This window comes from Phascolarctos cinereus, unplaced genomic scaffold (genome assembly GCF_003287225.1).
Source record: "Phascolarctos cinereus isolate Bilbo 61053 unplaced genomic scaffold, phaCin_HiC Scaffold_726;HRSCAF=1367, whole genome shotgun sequence".
Taxonomy (NCBI): Eukaryota; Metazoa; Chordata; class Mammalia; order Diprotodontia; family Phascolarctidae; genus Phascolarctos; species Phascolarctos cinereus.
In genome coordinates, this window is record NW_027556098.1 from 40,377,207 (window position 1) to 40,398,387 (window position 21,181).

General features: G+C 36.9%; 1 protein-coding gene across 3 annotated transcripts in view; it reads right to left on the reverse strand.

Moving 5' to 3' along the window:
* Window positions 1-12,872: 12,872 nt before the first annotated feature.
* Window positions 12,873-21,181, reverse strand: part of FAM3B (FAM3 metabolism regulating signaling molecule B) — a 58,936-nt gene continuing 50,627 nt past the window's right edge. For all 3 annotated transcript variants that reach the window (XM_020976251.2, XM_020976250.2, XM_078146066.1), the window contains exons 7-8: window positions 19,530-19,662; window positions 12,873-13,180 (exon numbers count right to left, since the gene is read on the reverse strand). In XM_020976251.2, coding sequence (XP_020831910.1) covers window positions 13,091-13,180; window positions 19,530-19,662 — 223 coding nt within the window. In that variant the 3' untranslated portion in view covers window positions 12,873-13,090. The remainder of the gene's footprint in view (window positions 13,181-19,529; window positions 19,663-21,181) is intronic.

Below are 21,181 nucleotides of genomic sequence, written 5' to 3' on the forward strand. Positions count from 1 at the left end.
AACATTCTTTATACAAATAAAGACTTACTCAAATCTCTATATTTGAGAAATGAAGCCTTTATCAGACACTTGATATAAAAATTGTTTCTCAGCTTTCTGGTTTCCTTCTAATCTTTACTGTATTAGTTTTATTTGTGCAAAATATTTTGCATTTAATATAATCATATTTGTCCATTTTATGTCTTGTAATGATTGCTCTCTCTTATTTGGTTGTAAATTCCTCCCTTTCCTATAGAGCTGACAGATAAATTATTACTTGCTTTCCTAATTTGCTTATGGTATCACCCTTTAAGAGAAATATTGATTGTCCATTTATAGGTTGAGCTATTAAAAATGACAATATTGTCTAAATTACTTATATCAGTACAGTACCAATCAATGTACAAAATTGTTGCTTTATAAGAGCTAGAAAAATAATAATTCATCTGAAAGAATAAAAGGTCAAGAATATCAAGGGAATTGATTTTTTTTTGAAGTGGGAAGTAATGGCACCTCACAGTGCCAGATTTTAAGTTATACTACAAAGACATAATCATCAAAACAATTTGTTACTGGGTAGGAAATAGAGAAGTTAATTAGGGCAATATATTAGGTATGCACAATACACAGAAGCAAACAAATACAATAGTCTAGTGTTTGATAAACCCAAAGAGCCCAGCTACTAGGGCAAGAACTCACTATTCAACAAAAACTTGGGAAAATAGGAATGTGGTCTGGCAGACCAACACTCAAATTAAATAAGCTCCAAATGGGTACATGATTTGGGCATAAAAGGTGACATAACCAATTAGAGGAGGAAGGAAGAAATTATCTGTCAGATCTATGGATAGGGGAAGAATTCATGACCAAACAAGAAACTGAGAGGTTCACAACAGGTAAAATGAACAATTTGAGTACATAAAAATTTAAAAAGTTTTTTTTTTGCACAAACGAATGTAGCTAAAATAAGAAAATCAGGAAATTGGGAATACAATTTTTGCAAGTTTCTCATAAAGATTTCTAAGGGAACTAGTTCAAATGTATAAGGATAAATTTTCAATTGTGTCTGACCTTTCATAACCCCATCTGGGATTTTCTTGGCAAAGAGACTGAAGTGGTTTGCCATTTCCTTCTCCAGCTTATTTTACAGATGAGGAAACTGAGGTAAACAGGGTTAAATGACTTGCCCAATGTGGAAAAAGTAGCTGGGGATGTTGCTTCTGCGTATCACTCAATCAGGGGGTGGGCGCCTATGTGACAATATTAGAGTCAGTTTAAAATGGAAGGGAATGTGAGAAATAGCTAGTTTGTACTTCCACAAAAATGCAATCTGGAGGCTAGGTGGAAGTTGAACAAAGGAAGCCATAAAGTAGAATTGGTGGGTGAATAGATTAACCAGGGAAAACCGGTTCTGAGGTTAGGTATAGATTAACATATCCATATCCCAGTCCAAAGGGATGTGGGCATACTCAAATAAAGGCAAAAGTAAAAAGGGCCAGCTGAATTGTGGGGAGTGGGAGATGTGAAAAGGGGTGGAGACTAATGTGGGGAAATTAGGTGCTTCAGAGAGGCTGTAACCTCTATAGTACCCAGCCAATGGGGAAACAGGGGAGGGAAATTTGAATCGGGAATAGGGAATAAAAAAGGTGTGTATCTGAGGGACACGTGTACTTTCACACATGCGACACCCGGGCCTTCCCAGGCCGTTAACAAAGCTTTTTCCTGGTTCAACAATGGCTTCGTGTAATTTTTGGTAAAGCTAACACCTAGGGTCACACAGGTAGTAAGTGTCTCATACTGAATTTGGATTCAGATCTTCCTGACTCCGGGACCAGTGCTCTATCCACTGTACCACCTAGCTGCCCTTATAAAATATAAGAGTAATTCCCTAATTAATAAAGAAAGAAAGTTTATGAATAGGTAGTATTCAGAGAAAGAAATTTGAGCTATCAATAGACATGTAAAAATGTTCTAAATCACTATTAATTAGAGAAATGCAAATTAAAAACAACTTTGAAGCACCACATAATACCCATCATATTGTCAAAGTGGATCAAAAAAAGGAAATTGACTACTACTACTGAAGGAGCTGTGGGAAAACAGTACGTTTAATGCATTGTTGTACATTAATGCCAATATATAGCTTTATTACACTGGCAGTTCAATTTCTACCAGGTGGTCAACAATAACCAGAGAATGCTGAAGTTCATGTTTTCTTTACCCTCCCTGCCATTTTTCTCTAACACTCACTGAGCTAATTGGTGCATGTGAGTGGAAGAGTGATCCCTATCCCACTGAGATGACAGCCCACATGTGTTGGAGAAGGTCTCTTCCTATTGAATGCCATCATGTGGTGTCTGGCCATCTGATCACCCCATCCTCCATGTTTTCAATGCCCTTGCCTGAAGTCCACCATAATATGAGTCACTGGGGGCATCTCATTTTATTGTAATTACTAACTGTGCCAAGTCTTTCACACTGTCAGATTTTTAGCTTAGGTTTGATTTAGTGGAAAAATGTCATTGAAGAGGTAACAAAAGGAGGTTTACTTAGACCTGACATAGAAAGGATAGGCAGCAAGGAAATAGTGGCCATTAGCTTCTGTCCACATACTTGCCCTTGGTCTCCATATGTTAATGTGTCTATGTCCAGAAGATCAGGGTGTGCTGGTGTATGTGGTCTTCAAACATTTACCAAGTCACAGGGGTACTAAATCCACAGAGTAATACTAAAAATTATTTCTTGTAAGATGATGTCTAGGCTCTTTTTTACATCAATAGCTCAATGTTTTTTCTTCAATTTGTTTTCTAGGTCAGATGTTTTTGCTATGAAACCTTTTTTTGCTTTTAACCTTTTGACTATATATGTATATATTATATACCTTTGACCATATAATATATATATATATATATATATATATATATGTATAATATGTGTATTTCTTGCATTCTTGTGGCTTCTATTTGGTCCATTCTTTCAGACAGTTTGTTGCTTGGTCAGCATTTTGTACCTCTTATGTCCTAGCTGTTAATTCCTTTCTAATTCTTTCTCCTATAGCTCTTATTTGTTATCCTTTTTTCCCTGCTAGCCTTCTCATTTCATTGACAAAAACATTTTTAAAACTCTTTTTAAACTTTTATTTCATTCTTCTTAGAGATTCTAGGTGAATTTGTGTCAAAGCCATGCTTTGTTTCTTTGATGCTTTGCTTGTAGACATTTTAGAGTCATTCTCTTCTTTTGGGTTTGTGTCTTGAACACCACAATAGCTTTTTATTGGGAAATTTTTTTTTTTCATTCTTTTGGCCTACTTCTTGACTTGACTTGATGTTATGGCTATCTATGTTTCTAGAAGGAAGCTCTCTGTCTGTACTTCTGAAGGGAAGGTCTGTTGCTAATTTCTTGATGTATTGAATATTTTGTTGTTTCAAGATCTTAGGGAAATCTCAGGCTTGGGACATATAAGCTTTCAGCACTCCCAAAACTATCTGATCCAGGGCAAAGTCTGATTTCTTCCCCTCCTGGTCTGAACTCTGCAAGTTTCTGACCTGGATTTGGGTCTGATCATCAGTAGACTGCTGTAGGATTCATCAATCTTCAGCCAGCTGGGAAGTTCTGCTGTTTCAGAGTTATAGAACTTAATCTCCCCTTTAGATTGGAATTCCTACAAGCTTCAGACTAGGCTGGAGGCTGGAACTGACACCCCACTTTGCTCCTGGGGTCTGAGCCACACTTCTGCTTGCTTCTGAACTTGCTCTCTCTTTGAATACTGCCTAGGGCCCAAGATTGCTGGGAAAAGGGAAGTGGGGAAGCACATGCCCTCCTATTGGTCTGCCCTGGATCTGTGACTCAGAATTGGGTCAACATGTGCTAGTGCTCAACATAGTGGCTAGTTTGCACCTTTCCCTGTCATGGTGCCCTGGTATGGGCCTGGGAGTACCCCGGTGTGGTTTAGGACTCCTTGTTCTGCTTTGCAAACTCTCCCTGGGCTCTGCACCACTATAAACCCAGTGTCATACCTTTCTGTCTCACTATGCCATGTTGAAGGAATATTTATTGTAATTTGTTATAATGATTTTTTTTTAAATTAGGGATTAGGGTTTCCTGTTTCCTAATTCGAAAAATCATTATAACAAATATTCCTTCAACAAAATAAATTTCCACATTGGCCACATCCATAAACATATGTTCGATTCAGTATATATTGAGTCCATCACTTCTTTGTCAAGCATTCAGTTGTATTCTTCATCATTACTCCTCTGGAATCAAGGCTGGTCATTGCATTGATTAGAGATCTTAAATCTTTCTAAGTTCATTGTTTTTACAATATCATTATTGTATAACTTATTTTTTATGATTTTTCACTTTGCATAAGTTCATAAAAGCCTTTGTAAATCTTTTGGAAGCTCCCCCTTTTGTCATTTTTTATGAAAGAATAGTGTTACATTAGCCAATTATCACTCCTCAAAATAAACTACAAAAAAAAGCAGGAAAATGATTTGTAAAAAACCATTGCAATTCACCAGAGAGGTTAATTAATCCTTGTTTTCCCTGAATGAGTATTCTATTGTCTTTATTTGATTTACATCTACATCTTATTTGTGGGTTGGCTGGTGTCAACTAATAACACATTCAACTCCATCTTTTGCTCTTTTGTGAACCTAGGCAGTGCCAAAAATGAACCCTTATTCTTTCAATTCATTGGCCTCTTCTTTTCTTATCAGCTTCTGAGATAAACTTAGTTGCCTTTTCTCTACAGTCCTTTGTACCCAATTGGGTTCCCATGAGCCTCAAATCGACCAGCACCTGAAAGGTGCCTTTTATCTCTCCCTTGAGTGCCTTTTCAAAAACCATGGTTTTTCTGGGAGCCCAGTGATTCTTAAATTTGACCTCTTTCCCAAGTCAGTTGTTTTTGATATCAAATGTCACACATTTTCTTCTATTTTCCATTCTTTTGATTGTATTCTAATATTTCTTGGTGTCTCATGGAGTCATTTATTTCTCTTTGGTTTAATCTAGATTTCAAGGAGTACTGCCCTTGGATAAAGTTCACTACTTTCTCTTCTAAGATTCTTATTCTCCTTCAACTTATTTCCTCTAACATTTTTATTTTATTATTTCTATCTTGATTCATTTCTCTAGGCATTCATGTGGTTCTTGTAGAAAACCATTTTTTTTCTCTTGCATTCTCCATTTACTATCGTTAAAGAATAATTTTCTCCTTTCAGAATATCCTTGAATCTATGCAATTTTTATACCATTGGTAACTTCTTTGATTTACACATTTCTCCAATTTAGCTCCTGATTTGGGGCTTTATACTAGGGACAGGCTCTGTTCCCTGCTGCACTTTTGGGTAGGTTGGTCATTCCTGCTTGGTCTCATCCTTGGTCACTTGGGTTCTTGAGCTGACCCCTACTTCCCAAGGTTGGTGTTCCTCCCTTTCATTCCCGAGGCTTTGAAGTGTAGAGCACTGGATCTTCAGGGTTTCCATGGCATCTCAGCAAAGAATGCTAGGGGATTTGGAGTGAGCCCCTGGAAGTTTGTGCTGTCCCAAATCTGATTGCTGCTGTTCACACTGGTCACTGATGCTTCCTAAATCTCCAAAAGTCCACACTGTGGAACTTTTTTTTTTTAACACTCCCTTGGATTTTCTGGGAAGTGGGGTTCTACTCTGAACATAAAAGACATGAAGTCTACATGTGTCTTTGACTCATCTCTTCTCTTTCTGGGAGGCTACTGGCTTATTTACCTGTCTCATTGGATCCATTGATCATTATTCAGTCTGGTGCCAAAATTAGGTTTTTCTTAGAGTCAGCATACAAAAGCTGGCTGGCCTGCCTCCACTGAGAATGCTTAGATTCTATGAAATAAAACCTTTTGTACAACATTGTCTGAAAATGTGCCTAGGGTTTCTGGACTATGGCATAATATATAGAAATGACAGCCAAATATAGAATATGCTTAGCAAAAGCTGGTAAATTACTTACTGGCTATTTTGCAAATTTAATCAAAAGGCTTTTAAACTAAACAAACAAACAAGAACAAAACAGAGAAGGGAAAAGACTTTCAAATTCTATTCCCCAAACTGGAAATCAATAAAGAGCAGCTGCAAAGAAGGGAAAGGGGCAGTTGTTTATGAACCTATAGGTTGACAACAAAGTTCACATTCTCTAGAAATGGCAGTGACATCTGCCTTTGGATTTTATAGCAAAGGAGGAACTAGAGGTATTAATGAAAAAACAGTAAATTTGATCAGCCATAATTCTGGGTAGGCGTACCTTATTCACAAGAAACAAGTTAAAAAATTTTATTTATTTAAAATAAATGGGAAAGTAGGTAGTATTTGAAATTAAGAAATTATAATCATGAGGAAATTTAGTGAGAAGTACGATGATTGGTATTTGGGTTAAGGCCACAGAGGGAGAAACAGAAATGATTTTGTCATTGGAATATACAAACCATTGAGATAGAAAGAGGAAATATATAAGGAATTTTAGAAATATCCAAATCAGGCACAGATGTGTAATTGGGGATTTCAATTATCCAGATGTCTGCTGGAGTTCTCTCCAACAAAAGCAGAACAGCTAATAAATAGTTTATTGACTTGCCTTAATAATAATTTCTTTTTTCCAAATTTGGAAGCACCATCCAGAGGAAGTTATATTCTATATTCAAGTCTCACTAATAGGAAGAACTAGTTACTATGATGGAAATGATAGAAATGTTGAGGTGAAATAACCATTCAGTCCTAGAATTTATGATAGAGAAAAGAAATCCAGGCATGCACACTAGATTTTGGGAAAACAGATTTCTTTTTTTTTAAATAATATTTCATCCCAATTATATATTAAAACAATTTTGGACATTAATTTTTTTAAATTTTGAGTTCTGAATTCTCTCCATCCTTTTTTCCCTTCCCACTCCTCTGAAGCAAATTGATATAGGTATACATGTGCAATTATACACAACATATTTCATTATAATTGGTGCTGTGAAAGAAGAGGTCAAAAAAGAAAAAAAAACCAAATCACCATGAAAAAAAACAAAGTGAAAAATAGTATCCTTTGTTCTGTAGTCAGACTCCAATAGTTCTTTCTCTGAAAATGGGTAGCATTTTTCATCATAAGTTCTTCAGAATTGTCTTGGATCGTTATATTGCTGAGAATAGCTCATTTGTTCACAGCCGATCATCTTACAATATTGCTATTACAATATTCTCCTGGTTCTGTCGCTTTACTTTGCTTCAGTTATGTAAGTCTTCCCAGGTTTTTCTGAGGTGTGCTGTAGTACTTCAGAGTTGTTTTAATTTGCATTTCTCTAGTTAACAGTGATTTAGAGCATTTTTAATATGACTATATATATAGCTTTTATTTCTGTCTGAAAATTGCCTTTCCTATTCTTTGAATATTTGTCAATTGGGGAATGACCTGTATTTCTATAAATATCTCAGTTCTTTATATATTTGAGAAATTAGGCCTTTATCAGAGACACTTGCTGTAAAAATTTTTCCCCAGCTTTCTGGAGAAAGCAGATTTCAAAGTGTTTAGTGGAAAAGCAGGTTGGATCCCATGGACTAAGATGCACTAGGGAAAGTCAGCCTAGGAAGGATTGTACATGTTCAGGAATGAAATTTTGAAGATGCAAGGGAAAAAATTCCCATAAGGAAAAAATGGGATTTGTCTTAAGATATATGTGTATACACACACACACACACACACACACACACACACACACACATATGTATGTATACACACACACACACACACACAGAACTCTCTAACAACTCAGATTTTTTTTTTTGCTTAGGTGATTACGGTTAAGTGACTTGCCCAGGGTCACACAGCTAGTAAGTGGTAAGTGTCTGAGGCTGGATTTGAACTCAGGTCCTCCTGTCTCCAAGGCCAGAGCTCTATTCACTGTGCCACCTAGGCTCCCCCACAACTCAAATTTTTTAAAAAAGAAATATGCAGGAGATAGAAACAAGGCTAGGTAATAGAAAGTGGATAAAAATGCATAACTTAAGTGCCATAAAAACTGTGTTGGGAATGAAAAAATTGAGTTGAGGCTAGTGAGGAAAGCTAAGATCAACAAAAATGATTAATATCAGGGTTGATAGGCAGGATAATATGAGAACATCTATTTCTCCTTCATCATTTCAGTCATCCAGTCTAAATGAACTACTATTTTGTTATCTTGGCTAGAGATAAGCAGAAGACGGGAAGAAAGAAAATGAAGATATTTTCTTTCTTTATAAAACTATTAAGATTAAATTTGGGAATAAGCCAAAAAGAAGGGTCAGGTAACAGCCAAGTGAGGTTGGTTGACCCAAATAATCATGCCACGACTAGTATTTGTATATATGTGTTCTTAATCCTAACTACTATAAGTCTATTACATATAAAATGTGACACAGAAATTGTAAATTTGAGTATATTTAAGTATGCTTAAAATATACTTCCTAGTATAATTCAAAGATAAGACAATGGAAGGAAAAGAAGGAAGTCAGAGTAAACTAATGAGAGAGAGAAAAGCCTGTATTTGTGGCCATGGGAATTGACTACTTTAATATGTTAAGTGATAAATTTGTGAGGAATTGCTAATACTTTGGATGATAGAATAAGGGTAAAAAGATCTCAATAGTCTCGAATAGTGAACAACAGTGGCCTTCTACCAAGGTAAAACTGTCTCTCTAAAATTTCCATCCATTGATCTTATTTCTTGTCTTTGGGGGTGGGAGGATAAGCAAAACAAGTTTAATATCTCTTCTTCATGGCAGCCTTTCAAATATTATATACACATATACAAATACAAATAGCTATCATGCCCCATTTAAAGTCTTCTCTTCTCCAGGGTAGCCATAGAACTCATGTAAATCCTTCCTAGAATGTGGTCTACATTTAGATGTTGTTGAACAGCAAAAAATATAGTGGGGATATCACAAAATCTCAGAGTTGGCAAGGACTCCAGGAGAATGTCAGCATAAATCTCTTGAACATCATTCCAAACAATTGTCATGATGTTTTGGTCCAAATGTGAAATGTGTAGAAGTTAACTAAAATTGGAAAAAAATAATCTATTTAGATTGAAGAATGAGAGGTATCATGATGTAGAGGGGAAACGCACTGGACATAGAAATGTAAAGCCTGGGTTTGGCTCCCATACTCATAATAATTACTAGTTTAGTGACCCTTTTTAAGTCAAAACCTCCTTGGATCTCATATTCCTCATCTGTAAGATGGGAAGAATAAGACTATTCACCTCAAAAATTGGAAAAGCTCTTTGTAACTGACCAAAATTTATCAAACATTGGAAAGAAAGAAAGAAGGAAAGAAGAAAAGATAGAAAGAAGAAAGGAAGGAGAGAGAAAGAAAACAAGCATTTACTATGTGCCAGACATTGTGCTAAGGTTTTACAAATATTGTCTCACTTAATCCTCACAACAATGCCAGGAGGTAAGTACTATTATTATACCAATGATTCATTTGAAGAAACTGAAGTTGAGGTTAACTGACTTGCCGAGGGTCACAAGGGTAGTAAATGTGTGAGCTGGATTTGAATTCAGGTTTTCCTGACTCCAGGCCCAGTGCTCTGTTCACTGTGCTACCTAGCCTTCATGAATATAAGTTCATTTTTGAAGAGGACCCATTACATCATGGGATGATGTCTTGACTTGTGTGTGAATTGGATTTAAGTGAGGCAGAGTTGCACAAAGTCATTAGCCTCACTCTCTCTTCAAGAGTCATCAAAGTCAGCATACATCAAAAAAACCTGAAAAGACTTGTATGGACTCTTGCTGAGTGCAGTAAGCAGAACCAGGAGAGCATTTGTGTACAATAACAGCCACATTGTGTGATGACTAACTTTGATTGACTTAGCTCTTCTCAGCATGCAAGGATCTAAGACATCTCCAAAAGTCTCATGATGGAAAATGTTATCTATATCCAGAGAAAGAACTATGTAGTTGGAATGCAGATTGAAGCATACTATTTGCTTTTTTTTCCTCTTCTGTTTTATTTTGTTTCTTCTTTCTTGTGGTTCCTCCAATTGGTTCTAATTCTTCTTTAGAACATGACTAACATGAAAATATGTTTAATAGGAACATATATGTAGAGCTTATATCAGATTGCATTCTGTCTTGTGGAGAGAGTCTGGGAGGGAGGAAAAGAAAATTTAAAACTCAAAAGCTTATGGAAGTGGATGTTGAAAATGAAAAATAAATTAATTTAAAAAAAGAAAAGATGTGGAAAACTGCATATGATAGTTTTTGGTATATTGATTAGTTTTTCTAAACTGTTATTTCTCCTTTTTTGCTTATACCAATTTTTTATTCTTTGTTATAAGAGATGCTCTATGTAGCAGTGGGATACATTTGAAACACATAGGTGAAAGCTGTCAATAAATGTTGTTTAAAAACAACAACAAAAAAAAGAGTCATCAAAATCCAGTGGCAAGACAAAAGTTAAGATGACTGGCAATGGCCCAAGATGCAGTGGATGTCCTTGGCATCTTCGATGTCTGACCAAACCCTCCACAGTGCCTGTTTCAGTTGCCTTCATGGCTGTTGAAAAAAATTGTTCTCATCGACCCATTTAGCAGGGGAAGTCTTCACATGCTCGGAGTAGAAAGCTAGCATTTATATAGCTCTTTACAAATATTATTTCTTTTTACTTTTACAACAACACTGAGAGGCAGATACTATTATTATCCCCATTTTACAGATTAGGAAACAGAGGCAGAGAGAGGTGAAGTAATATTTCCAGAGTAACACAGTAAATATCTGAGGCCAGATTGAACTCAGGTCTTCCTAATTCCAGGACCAGTGTTCAATCTACTGGCAGACAGTCAGTCCACAAGCATTTTCTAATTTCTTACTATGTGCCAAGTACTTAGGAATACAAGTACAAGTAGAAAGAAAGATAGTCCCTGGCTTCAAGGAGCTTATATTCCAATGGAGGGAAGATAACACATAGAAGGGAGCTGAAATGAGCCAGGGTAGGGAGGCAGAGGAAAGTACCTGGCTGAGGTACATGGCAGAGAAATTTCTGTGGAGATGAGTGAGCAGCACACCCTGAAGAAGGATAAAGGTATCTTTGGTCTGGGCCTTCTCCTTAAACTGGAGGCTTTTGGGGGAACCAGCCAATCAGAAAGTGGAGATTAATTCCATTGTCAGAAGTAGTCCAGGGTGGTGTGAGCTTCCATGGTGAAGAGGTGCCATGATAGCCCAAGTTCTGTAGAGATGAGTCAGCAGTGCAGTCCAGAAAGGGATAAAGATTGCATTACCTAGTTGCCTGTAATATGTATGTGTGTGGTCTTCCTTTTTTTGTTTGAATTAAACTAGAACACTATCATCAAATGGTTGTTGTGTATGGCATTGTGGTTGTTGCTAAGAATGGAAAAATGTATGATGTTCTCAAGGAGCTGACAATTTACTTGGAGATAAAAGGGATGTTTAATGTATAAAAGACTAACTCACAAAAAAGACAAACCGCAGTTAAAGTGTGAAATTATATATATAAGAGTAGTACACATAAGTGTAGCATTTCCTTGAGACATGCATGATTTAGGGGCCCTCCTTCCCTCCTAGCACTATGAATGCTTCCTATCACCCATTATGACATTTTTCAATTGGCTGTCAAGCCAGAAATACATGGATACGCTGAAAAAAAGCAACCTTTACCCCTCAGAGTCTCTTCCACCTGCTGGCCTTGAGATATAAAGATGACCCTCTGAGCTCTGAAGGGTTGGTGGGGGGATGCCCTCTCCCCAAATGGGCCACAGGCCCATGACTTCCTATACAAGCTTATATCTGGTCGCCTCTTGGTTCTGTTTTCTTTCTTTTAGTCTTTGTAAGGTCTCCAAAGGAAGCTGGTGTCCCTAGGCAGCTGACCAGAAAGATACTGGCTCCCAGATCAGCTTGCATTTGTGCAGATTAAGCTGTACTCAACAGAGCAGAAATGTAAACTAGCTAATAAACCAGTCTTGCAAAGAAGTTGTTTGCAAATGACCCAACAAGGCTTGAATACAATTAGCCTCTGAATTGATCATAATCATAATATCATTATTGTTTAGAATGACCTTTTCTGTGTGTGGGAATAAGACTGTTTGTTCCATAACCTGATTCACGTTTGTGTGCTGGGTATCTGTATATGGAACCCTTGCCACCTGTTTTCCCCCACCCCAAACAGAATTGTTCTTCAGGAATCTGAGGGGAGAGTAGAATTAGGGTTCTGGGAAACCAGTGTTCTATTCTCTTATTGAGGAATCAGGCAACCACAGAGTAATAAATGAATCCAGGGCAAACCTTGAGGGTAAGGAAACAATATGAATTTGCAAATAATAATGCTAACATTCATACAGCATTTACAATTATTATCTCATCTGGCCCTCACAAACAACTCTGGAAAGCAGGTGCTTTTATTTCCTCCATTTTGTAGATGAGGAAACTCAGGCAAACAGAAGTTAAATGATTTGTTCCAGGGACACCATGCTAATAAGTTATCTGAGGCCAGATCTGAACCCAGGTCTTCCTGACTTCAGGGCCGGCACTCTATCGGCTGGGCCACCTAGCTGCCCCTTAGAGCTAATATTCTATCCATTCTACCACACTTTCTCCTTAAACAGCTAAATGAATTGCACAAATAGTAAGTACAGGGGTGAGGAGGTGGGAGGTATTGATACCTTACAGAGATGGAATTTTATCATTCTTTGGCATCAGTTGAGACAGCAATACTTTAACATACCTGTAATATCATTGAGACATTTCTGTCTTAATACGTATCACTGGAAGGGTCTAAAATTACAAATAAGAATATCATATTAATAATAATTATAAGAGAAATAATAATAATAATAATACTATCCCTACTCACCTCAGAAATATAAAAGCTTTTTGATCTGTTTTTAGAATGGTGTTTTATTCAATTCAATAAAACAAACATTTGCCAAATGTCAGCCATTGTACTGGGTATACAAAGGTAAAAATGAAATAGTCCTTACACTCAAGAAGCTTACATTCTGATATTTTTTTGGAAAAGTAAATAAAGTAAAGCATTTGAGATAATCATTTCCTTAAATATGTAATTATACAAGTTTATTTAATAAGAAGATTTGATTTTAGCTTGTATCATGGGGTATACATCCTTCTATCTGTATTTCAGCTGGCCAATCCATGTATCTGTTTCTGCTGCCATCAGAATGGTTGATCTGTTTAGAAAGAAAATGTACACATTCGATTATTTATTCAACAAACATTTATTCAGTGCCTATTCAGGGAAGAGCAGTATACATAATTTCTTAGGAGGGGATCTGCTGCGGCCTAAATATCGGCAACTGAGTTATCATCAGTCTGTTGCTGGAAATAATCAGGTTATGGTTGAATTCAATTAAAGGAACGTTTCTTGATTACATATTCTGTGTAAGGAGCCGGGCCATGCCTGCTGGAGGACACAAAGATGAATACACTAAGTTGGAAGACTAAGTTCTAGTCCTGATTCTGCTGCCGACTACCGTTACAACCTTGGTTAAATGACTTCACATTTTTGGCCCTTGGCTTCCTTATCTTTAAAATAAATGGGTTGTACTATATGATTTTTAATGTCCTTATAGACTATAACATTCTATGATGCTCCTTTAATAGAACAGGCATAGTGGTATGAAAATCTATAATGTTGAGAGAAAAATACTGAAGAATACTGAGCAGTTGAATCTGGCTAATGAGTGCAGTTATGTGAAATAAGGTACGTTGGAAACATGGGATGTCAAGATATTTGAAAGGCATGGAATGATGTATATTCTGAATATTCCTATATATCATGAAGATTGTTTTGGCAACAGTGTGAAATACGACTTGAAGTAGCAAGACACTGGATGGTCAGTCTGGGGCCCTGGTTATTACTAGTGAGGAACTGAACTACAGAGGTGAGAGGAGGAGAAGAAAAGAGGGAAAAGAGATGACAGATCTTTTGGAGGTAGAATTAATATGACTTGGTAACTAAGTGGATGTAAGGGTAGACACAAGGATGACTTCGAAGTCATAAGTCTGGGTAACTGAGAAAATGGTAGTGCCCTAAATAGAGATATTGAAGTTAAGTTGAGGAACAAGTTTTGAGAGGATGAGTTCTTTCTGGATATGCTAAATCTGAAGTATTGGTGGAATAGTGAAAAGGAAAAATGGCTGGAAGATGTGTTAATCAATTGCCCTACAACACACCCCATATAACTCCTTTGAATAAAGGCATTCCTTTCCGCTACATAAATTGTCTTCCTATTTTGGAATGTACGGTCTTCAAGGCTGGCTTTTCATCCCCAGTGCTTAGTACAATAAATTCTTTTCATTCATTCATTCGAGGTGTGGGGGAAGAGCCAAGAACAGAATGTTGTGGTCTGTCCACAGTTGTGAACATAATGTCGTTAATGATCCAACAAAAGGACCCTAAGAGGAAGCAGTCAGAAAGGTAGGAGGAGAACCAAGAAGGATGAGGTTCAAGAAAACATCTCATTGGGCAATGAAACAATCCCTGGCAACGTGGGAGAGGGAAGTTTCAGCTGAGTGATGAGATTAAAACTCAGATTACAAAGAACTGAAGTATGAAAAAGAAAAGAAAAAGTGGAGGCAACAAGTTTAAACAGCTTATCCTAGGAATTTGGCTGAGAAAAGAAGGAAAATAGGTTAGTGAAAATAAGATCTAGTGAGACTTTTTTTTTGATAGGGAGATTTGGGCATGTTTATAGGCAAAAGGGAAGGAGCCAGTAGATAGAGACTGAAGATTTGAAAAAAGAGGGGATAACAGGAAGGGCAATCTGGAAAAGATAGGAAGTATGATGGGATCAAGGGTACATGTAGAAGGTTGGCCTAGAGCAGCGGTGTCAAACTCAAATGGAAGCAGAGGGATCCTTGTGGGCCACGTATTGACTTCATTTAAAAATGTAATGTTATCTGTTTTAATGTTTTTAAATTTCATTTTGTTAGATATTTCCCATTTACGTTTGAATCTGATTCAGGCCACATTTGAGAGTATTGCAGGTCACATATATGACACCTCTGGATTAGTGTAGGGGGCTGTATCATCATTGGAGAAGCTGGAGTAAAGGAAGAGATGGTGTGGATCGTGAGATGACAAGAAGGGGAGAAGAGGAAGCTCTGGTCCTAGGTCTTAGGGCGTTTTTTTTCTCTCTATACTCTCTCACCACACAACCTCATTAGTTCTCATGGATTCAATTATCATCTTTATGCAGATGACGCCACAATCTCTATATCTAATTGAAAGTTTTAGAGGCATCTAGGTGCACAGTGGCTAGAGCACTCCTCCTGGAGTCAGGAAGACCTAAGTTCAAATTCAGCCTCAGACACTTACTAGGCATGTGACCCTAGGCAAGTGATTTAACTTTTGTCTGTCTCAGTTTTCTCAACTTTAAAATGGGGATAATAATAGCATTTACCTCCCTAGGTTGTTGTGAGCATCAAATGAAATAATATTTATAAAGTGCTTAACACATTGCTTGGCACGTAGCTGTTGTTTTAATCTTTTTTTCAGTTGTGTCTGACCTTCATGACCTCATCTGGGGTTTCCTTGGCAAAGATACTGAAGTGGTTTGCCATTTCCTTCTCCAGCTCTTTTTTTTAACAGGTGAGAAAACTGAGGCAAACAGGGTTCAGAGATTTGCCCAGGATCACACAGCTAGTAAGTGTCCAAGGTAGGATTTGAACTTGGGAAGATAAATCTTCCTGACTCCAGTCCTGGCACTCTAGCTATCGTGCTACCTAGCTGCCCATTGGTACCTAGTGGGCACGTGATAAATGCTTATCCTCCCATGCTCCAATCCTATGTTACTAATTCCATATTGGACATTTTAAGTCGTATATGCGTAAGGCAACTTAAATCCAACATGGCCAAAACAGAACTCCTTATTTTTCACCCTATACCTCTCCTCTTCAGAACCTTACTATTACTTTTCTTGGTACTGACATTCTGCCTGTCCCTCAGGTTTTCAACCTTATTGTCATCTTTCGACTCATTTACCACTTATATCTGATCAGTTGCCAAATCTTATCATTTCTTCCTGCATAAATCTTTTGTATAGTCAGTCTCCTTTTATCTACTCAAGCAGTCACTACCCTATTGCCAGAGCTTTCTACTCTAATACATATTCTACTCAAAATGATTTTCCTAAAGCTCAAGTCTGAGTATGTCACCCCATATTCAATGAACTCCATTTGGGCCTGTTGCCAATAGAATCAAACACAGATTCTTCTGTTTGACATTTAAAATTTCTCACAACTTGGTATTATTCTAGGCAACTAGGTGGTACAGTGGATATCATGTTGGCCTTGAAGTCAGGAAGGCCTGAATTCAAATTCTGCTTCAGACACACACAGCTGTGTGATCCTAGTCAAGTCACATAAACTCTTTCAGTCTTAGTTTCTTAATTTGCAAAGTGAAGATAACAAATACCATCTACCTCACAGGCTTGTTTTAAGGATTGAATGAGATAACCATTTATAAGGTGCTTTACAAAACTTTAAAGCACTATATAAATACTAGCTATTATTACTGTTATTGCTAGTATTATTAATTATTATTATTATCCTACCTTCCCAACCTTCCTACAGATTGTGATTTTCTACGTTAGGTGATTTGGAAACGCATTCAACTTAATTGAGGTCACCTGACTGGTTTTGTTTCAATTTTCAAATCTATCACTTCTAAAAATGATGGAGCTTTGTGAAAGATTTTATGCATTACTCCACTTAGAAGACTGAATGCCTTCCTCCAATGGAAACACTCCTTCATGAAAACCAGGATGTAAATAGGAATTTGTTCACATCTTTAAGCAACTTAGTCTTAATAGATCTCAGTCTTAAAATGTCACTATTATGGTATTTTTAGATACACTGCATCTTCATACCAAGTGTGACTTATGTTAGGTCCAGCCTTAATGAGGTACCTTCTACCTTTGTTTTTTTCTTTCCTCTCTGAAAGGTAATTAAGGTCTAAGCCTCTAAGTCAGGCTTGTACAACCTGTGGCCTGCATGCATGCCAAGGATTTCGGCTGGCCCATGAAAAATGTAGAGGAAGTTTTCCTCTACATTTTTCATGGACTGCCTGAAATCTTTGGTGGGCTGCAGGTTGTGCAGGCCTGCTCTAAGTCTACTCCAATATTGAAATACTTATAAGCATCCCTGGTATGTATACCTGCTCAAGAAATCTCTGATGACCATTTTTACAATTAATTTCTAATGAAAATGCAAAATGATGCTGCTAAAAGCATATTATACATTTAATTAAATCAAGATGGCTAATGAAGTTAGCTTTCATTGCTGCTCTATGCGCTGATGCCAAATGATTTATAAGTCATAAAGACATTTCAATCAGTTCAGTAATGCTGCATGCCTGTTGTTCCTGACAGCATGGATCAGTAAGTTCTTCATTGAATGCCTTGCAATAATTTAAAATTAATTTGCAGATGTAAGATGCTGTATTAAAAAGTAGAGTTCAATTCTATAATAAATATGTATGCACATATATATGTATACATACACACACACAAAAGCAAAACCTAAAGAATCATCTATTCCTTTTGACAATGTGGTTGTAGATTTGCAGCCTAAGAAATTATATGTACATTTTGCCACTATTCATTGTCACATAGATGTTTAACAGTGTTGCCAAATCATTCAAATATTTTCATGGAAGAAGCTGCTCTGAGAACCTGCCCATTCCAGAATTCCTGGGAGGGGAGGTTTCTAGAAGACCAGATGACTGCAGTAGGAGATGTTCTCAAAAAACAGACAGTTGCATGAGATGTCTGAGCCCGGAGATATGAGGGGCAGATACAATGGACAGTGGGAGCGAGATATCCTCCCTTTCACTTCTTTCTCTTGTGTCATTGTTCTTTGTAAAACCTGCTTTGTGAAGGGGACTACCCCCCAACTGTTCCCGGCAATGCATTGGTCACCTCAATGTCTCCCTTGGTCAACAATGGAATTTGTCTTTACCAAGATGGAGAATGCTGAATCCAGCTGACCATGCCTGATTCCAGGGCTTCAGATTTCCTGAGGGAAATTGAAACCAGAGCTTCCCCCAGTTTTCTCTATGGTCTTTCGGCTATTATGTAAAATAGCTTATATAGAAGCTTCTAGGTTGTTCCTCTCTTAAGACTCCCTCCGGATTGAAATGTATTTATATTTAACCCTGCCCCCCTCCACCCCTCTTGGGTACTCTTGCATCCTGGTGCTACACCCTGGCCCTGAGTTGCAATTCCTTTGCCTTGGTTAAAAGACCCTAGGTTTTTGTTTTTATTTTTATTTTTTTTTTCTGTTTTGGCAGTCTTGTTTATTTCAAGTTGACACTTTCTAAACTTAGTTTAAGTACCACCTTCTTGTTATTTAGTTGTGTTTAACTGTTTGTGACCTCATAGACAATAGCATGCTGGGCCCTTCCGTCCTCCACTATTTCCCAAAGTTTGTCCAAACTCATGTTCATTGCTTCCATGACACTATCCATCCGTCTTATCCTCTGCTGTCACTTTCTCCTTTTGCCTTCAATCTGTCCCACCACTGGGGTCTTTTCCAATGAGTCCTGTCTTTTCATATATGTGGTCAAAGTATTTAAGCTTCAACTTTAGTATTTGTCCTTCCAATGCATAATCGTGCATTAGTTTCTTTAAGTATAGACTGATTTGATCTCCTTTCCACGTAAGGTTTTTCTTTGGTTCCCAAACTGCTAGTGCTTTCCCTTCCTAGAATGTTTTGTATGTGTTCTGTATATACCTATATATGCATATTTTGTCTCCACATTAGAGTGTAAGTTCCTTGAGGACCTAGATTGTTTTACTTTTGTGTTTGTATCCTCAGGACTTGTTCTCGACACTTAGAGAATGCAGCAAGAAAAGGCTAGGCTGCTCGCTTGCTGCAGGGAGTCATAGTTTTGATGTAATAGATCACCAGTACTTGATATAAAATTTGAGCAGGAAGGTTATCCTTAAGGATGGAAATAATCTTCTCATTCCTTGTGAACAAAGTGACGTCCAGATAGAATATGTGATTTATATAGATTTTTTAAAAATTTGAAACACCAGAGAAATTTGCCATGGCAAAGTAGAAAGACAATAGGATTTTGAAGATTCACTGCAACTTGAGGAACCTTGTGATTTTGAAAAAATCACAGACCTTTATGTGCTTCCAATTTCTCATCAAGATTGATGACAATGAACACAAAATATCAAATCTGTCATGAAGTCAAATTAGATAAACAATGTTAAAGTGGTTTTTAACCATAAAATGCTGTATAAATGTAAGCTACTGCTGTTGTTAGCATTCCTATTGTTATGACTGCAACAAACCTTGATTTTAGATAGGAGTTGGGGGGAGGGTAATAGAACTAACACATGTTTTATAAGTTAATCAGGCTATTAAGTCTTTTACTTTGTTATTTTATTGCTTTGTATTTATTTTGGTGGGCCCTAGGAAGGGAGTGGCACAAATTACTGATATACTATAACATTTTGTCGAAATTGTGTGTAAAAGATGATTAAAAACAAAAACCCCACCTACCTTTTCTCTTTGAATATTTTCAGGGAAGTCGACACCTTTTCCTCCAAGAAATACCCAACTTGACCTGAATTGTATATTTTTTATTTCCTTACTGCCCAAATCTTCTACGGCATTTTTGGTATCATTTTTTAATCTGCATAATAAAGAGGAAAATATATCATCATTTAATGTTTGAGACATATAACACTTTATCCTAGAAGTAATCGAAGTGCCTAAAGAGCTGTATCTCGAGTATCTTATAGTCAATTGTATTTATCGTTCATTGAAGTTTTCTCAACTATATGATCTTTTATTTCATATACAACAAAATCCCCTTTCATGAAAGCTGGTTACTCATATATCTTTGTTTGTCTTTCCCCAACATGGCAATGTCATAATGTTTACATTTCAGTTGTCCTGTTTATCTCTTATGGTTTCAATTCCTAATTGATAAGGCTGGTACTCATGTATATAAATGTCACATTTCTTCCTTTCTGTCTCAAAGGAAGAGGGTCTTGTGAAGGCTATTCCCTTTGTGCACTTGATCTCACACCATCTCATCTTTTCCAAAACTTATCACTATCATCTATCACATGTCTTCAATATCTTCCTCTCTATTGACCCTTTCATAGCATTGGAGAGTAATCTCACCAATCCTCTACTATATCTCTCACCTCCTTTGGGCACATTTCTTGAAAAAACTGTCTAGCTTTAATGATGCTTTTTTCTATCAACACTTCAGTGAGCTCCTAATCATAAAATTCAATGACTCTTCTTCAGTCCTCACCTTAGTTTCTCTGCAATATTTACCTTTTCTTTTTGGATAATCTCCTTTAAAGATATTTGTCATTAGAGACCTCACATTCTTTTGATCCTCTTTCTGTCTCTCTAATGTCTCACTGCATATCTTCCTTCAAAGTTGCCCAGTCTTTTCTGGTTCCTTAATGCATGGTGCTTCCTAAGGTTCCATGTCCTTTGCCATCTTTTCTCCTATCTCTATACTTTCTCCCTTTCATGACTCATCAACTTTCATGGCTTTAACAAACTCTATATTGATACTTCCTAAATATCCCAGACCTCTCTTACAAACTTTATTCCTACATCTGTGAAAACTATACAATTTCTCTACTTGAATTGACACTTCAATCTTAACATGTCTGAAACCAAGCTTATCTTTCTAAAAACCTGATCTTTCTTCTGAAGTCAATTTTTAAAAATTACTTACTTTATTTTTAGTTTTCAACATTCACTTTTATAATATTTTGAGTTCTAAATTTTCCCTTCTCCCTCCACTCCCCCCTCCCTAAGACAGCATACAATCTGATATAGGCTATACCTGTATGATCATATTAAACATATTAAACACTTACTAGCCTTCCATGTTTGAAAGCTTGGTGCCATCTTTGGTTCTTTTCTCCTCTTCCACTCTTATATTCACTTACTTAGTCCCTTCAATTCTACTTTCAAGATTTTTCACATTTGTTTACACATCTCAATTTTCTCTGCTACCACTCAAGGACTGGCTCTCATTATCATTTGTCTTGACCATTCCAATAATCTCCTAACAGGTTTTCTTGTCTGTGCTCTCTTAAAAACCATTATCAGACATCTTCTTTTTGTATAGATTTCATTCTTTTACTCAACTCTTGCAACTTTCTGAAACATCTTCCCTC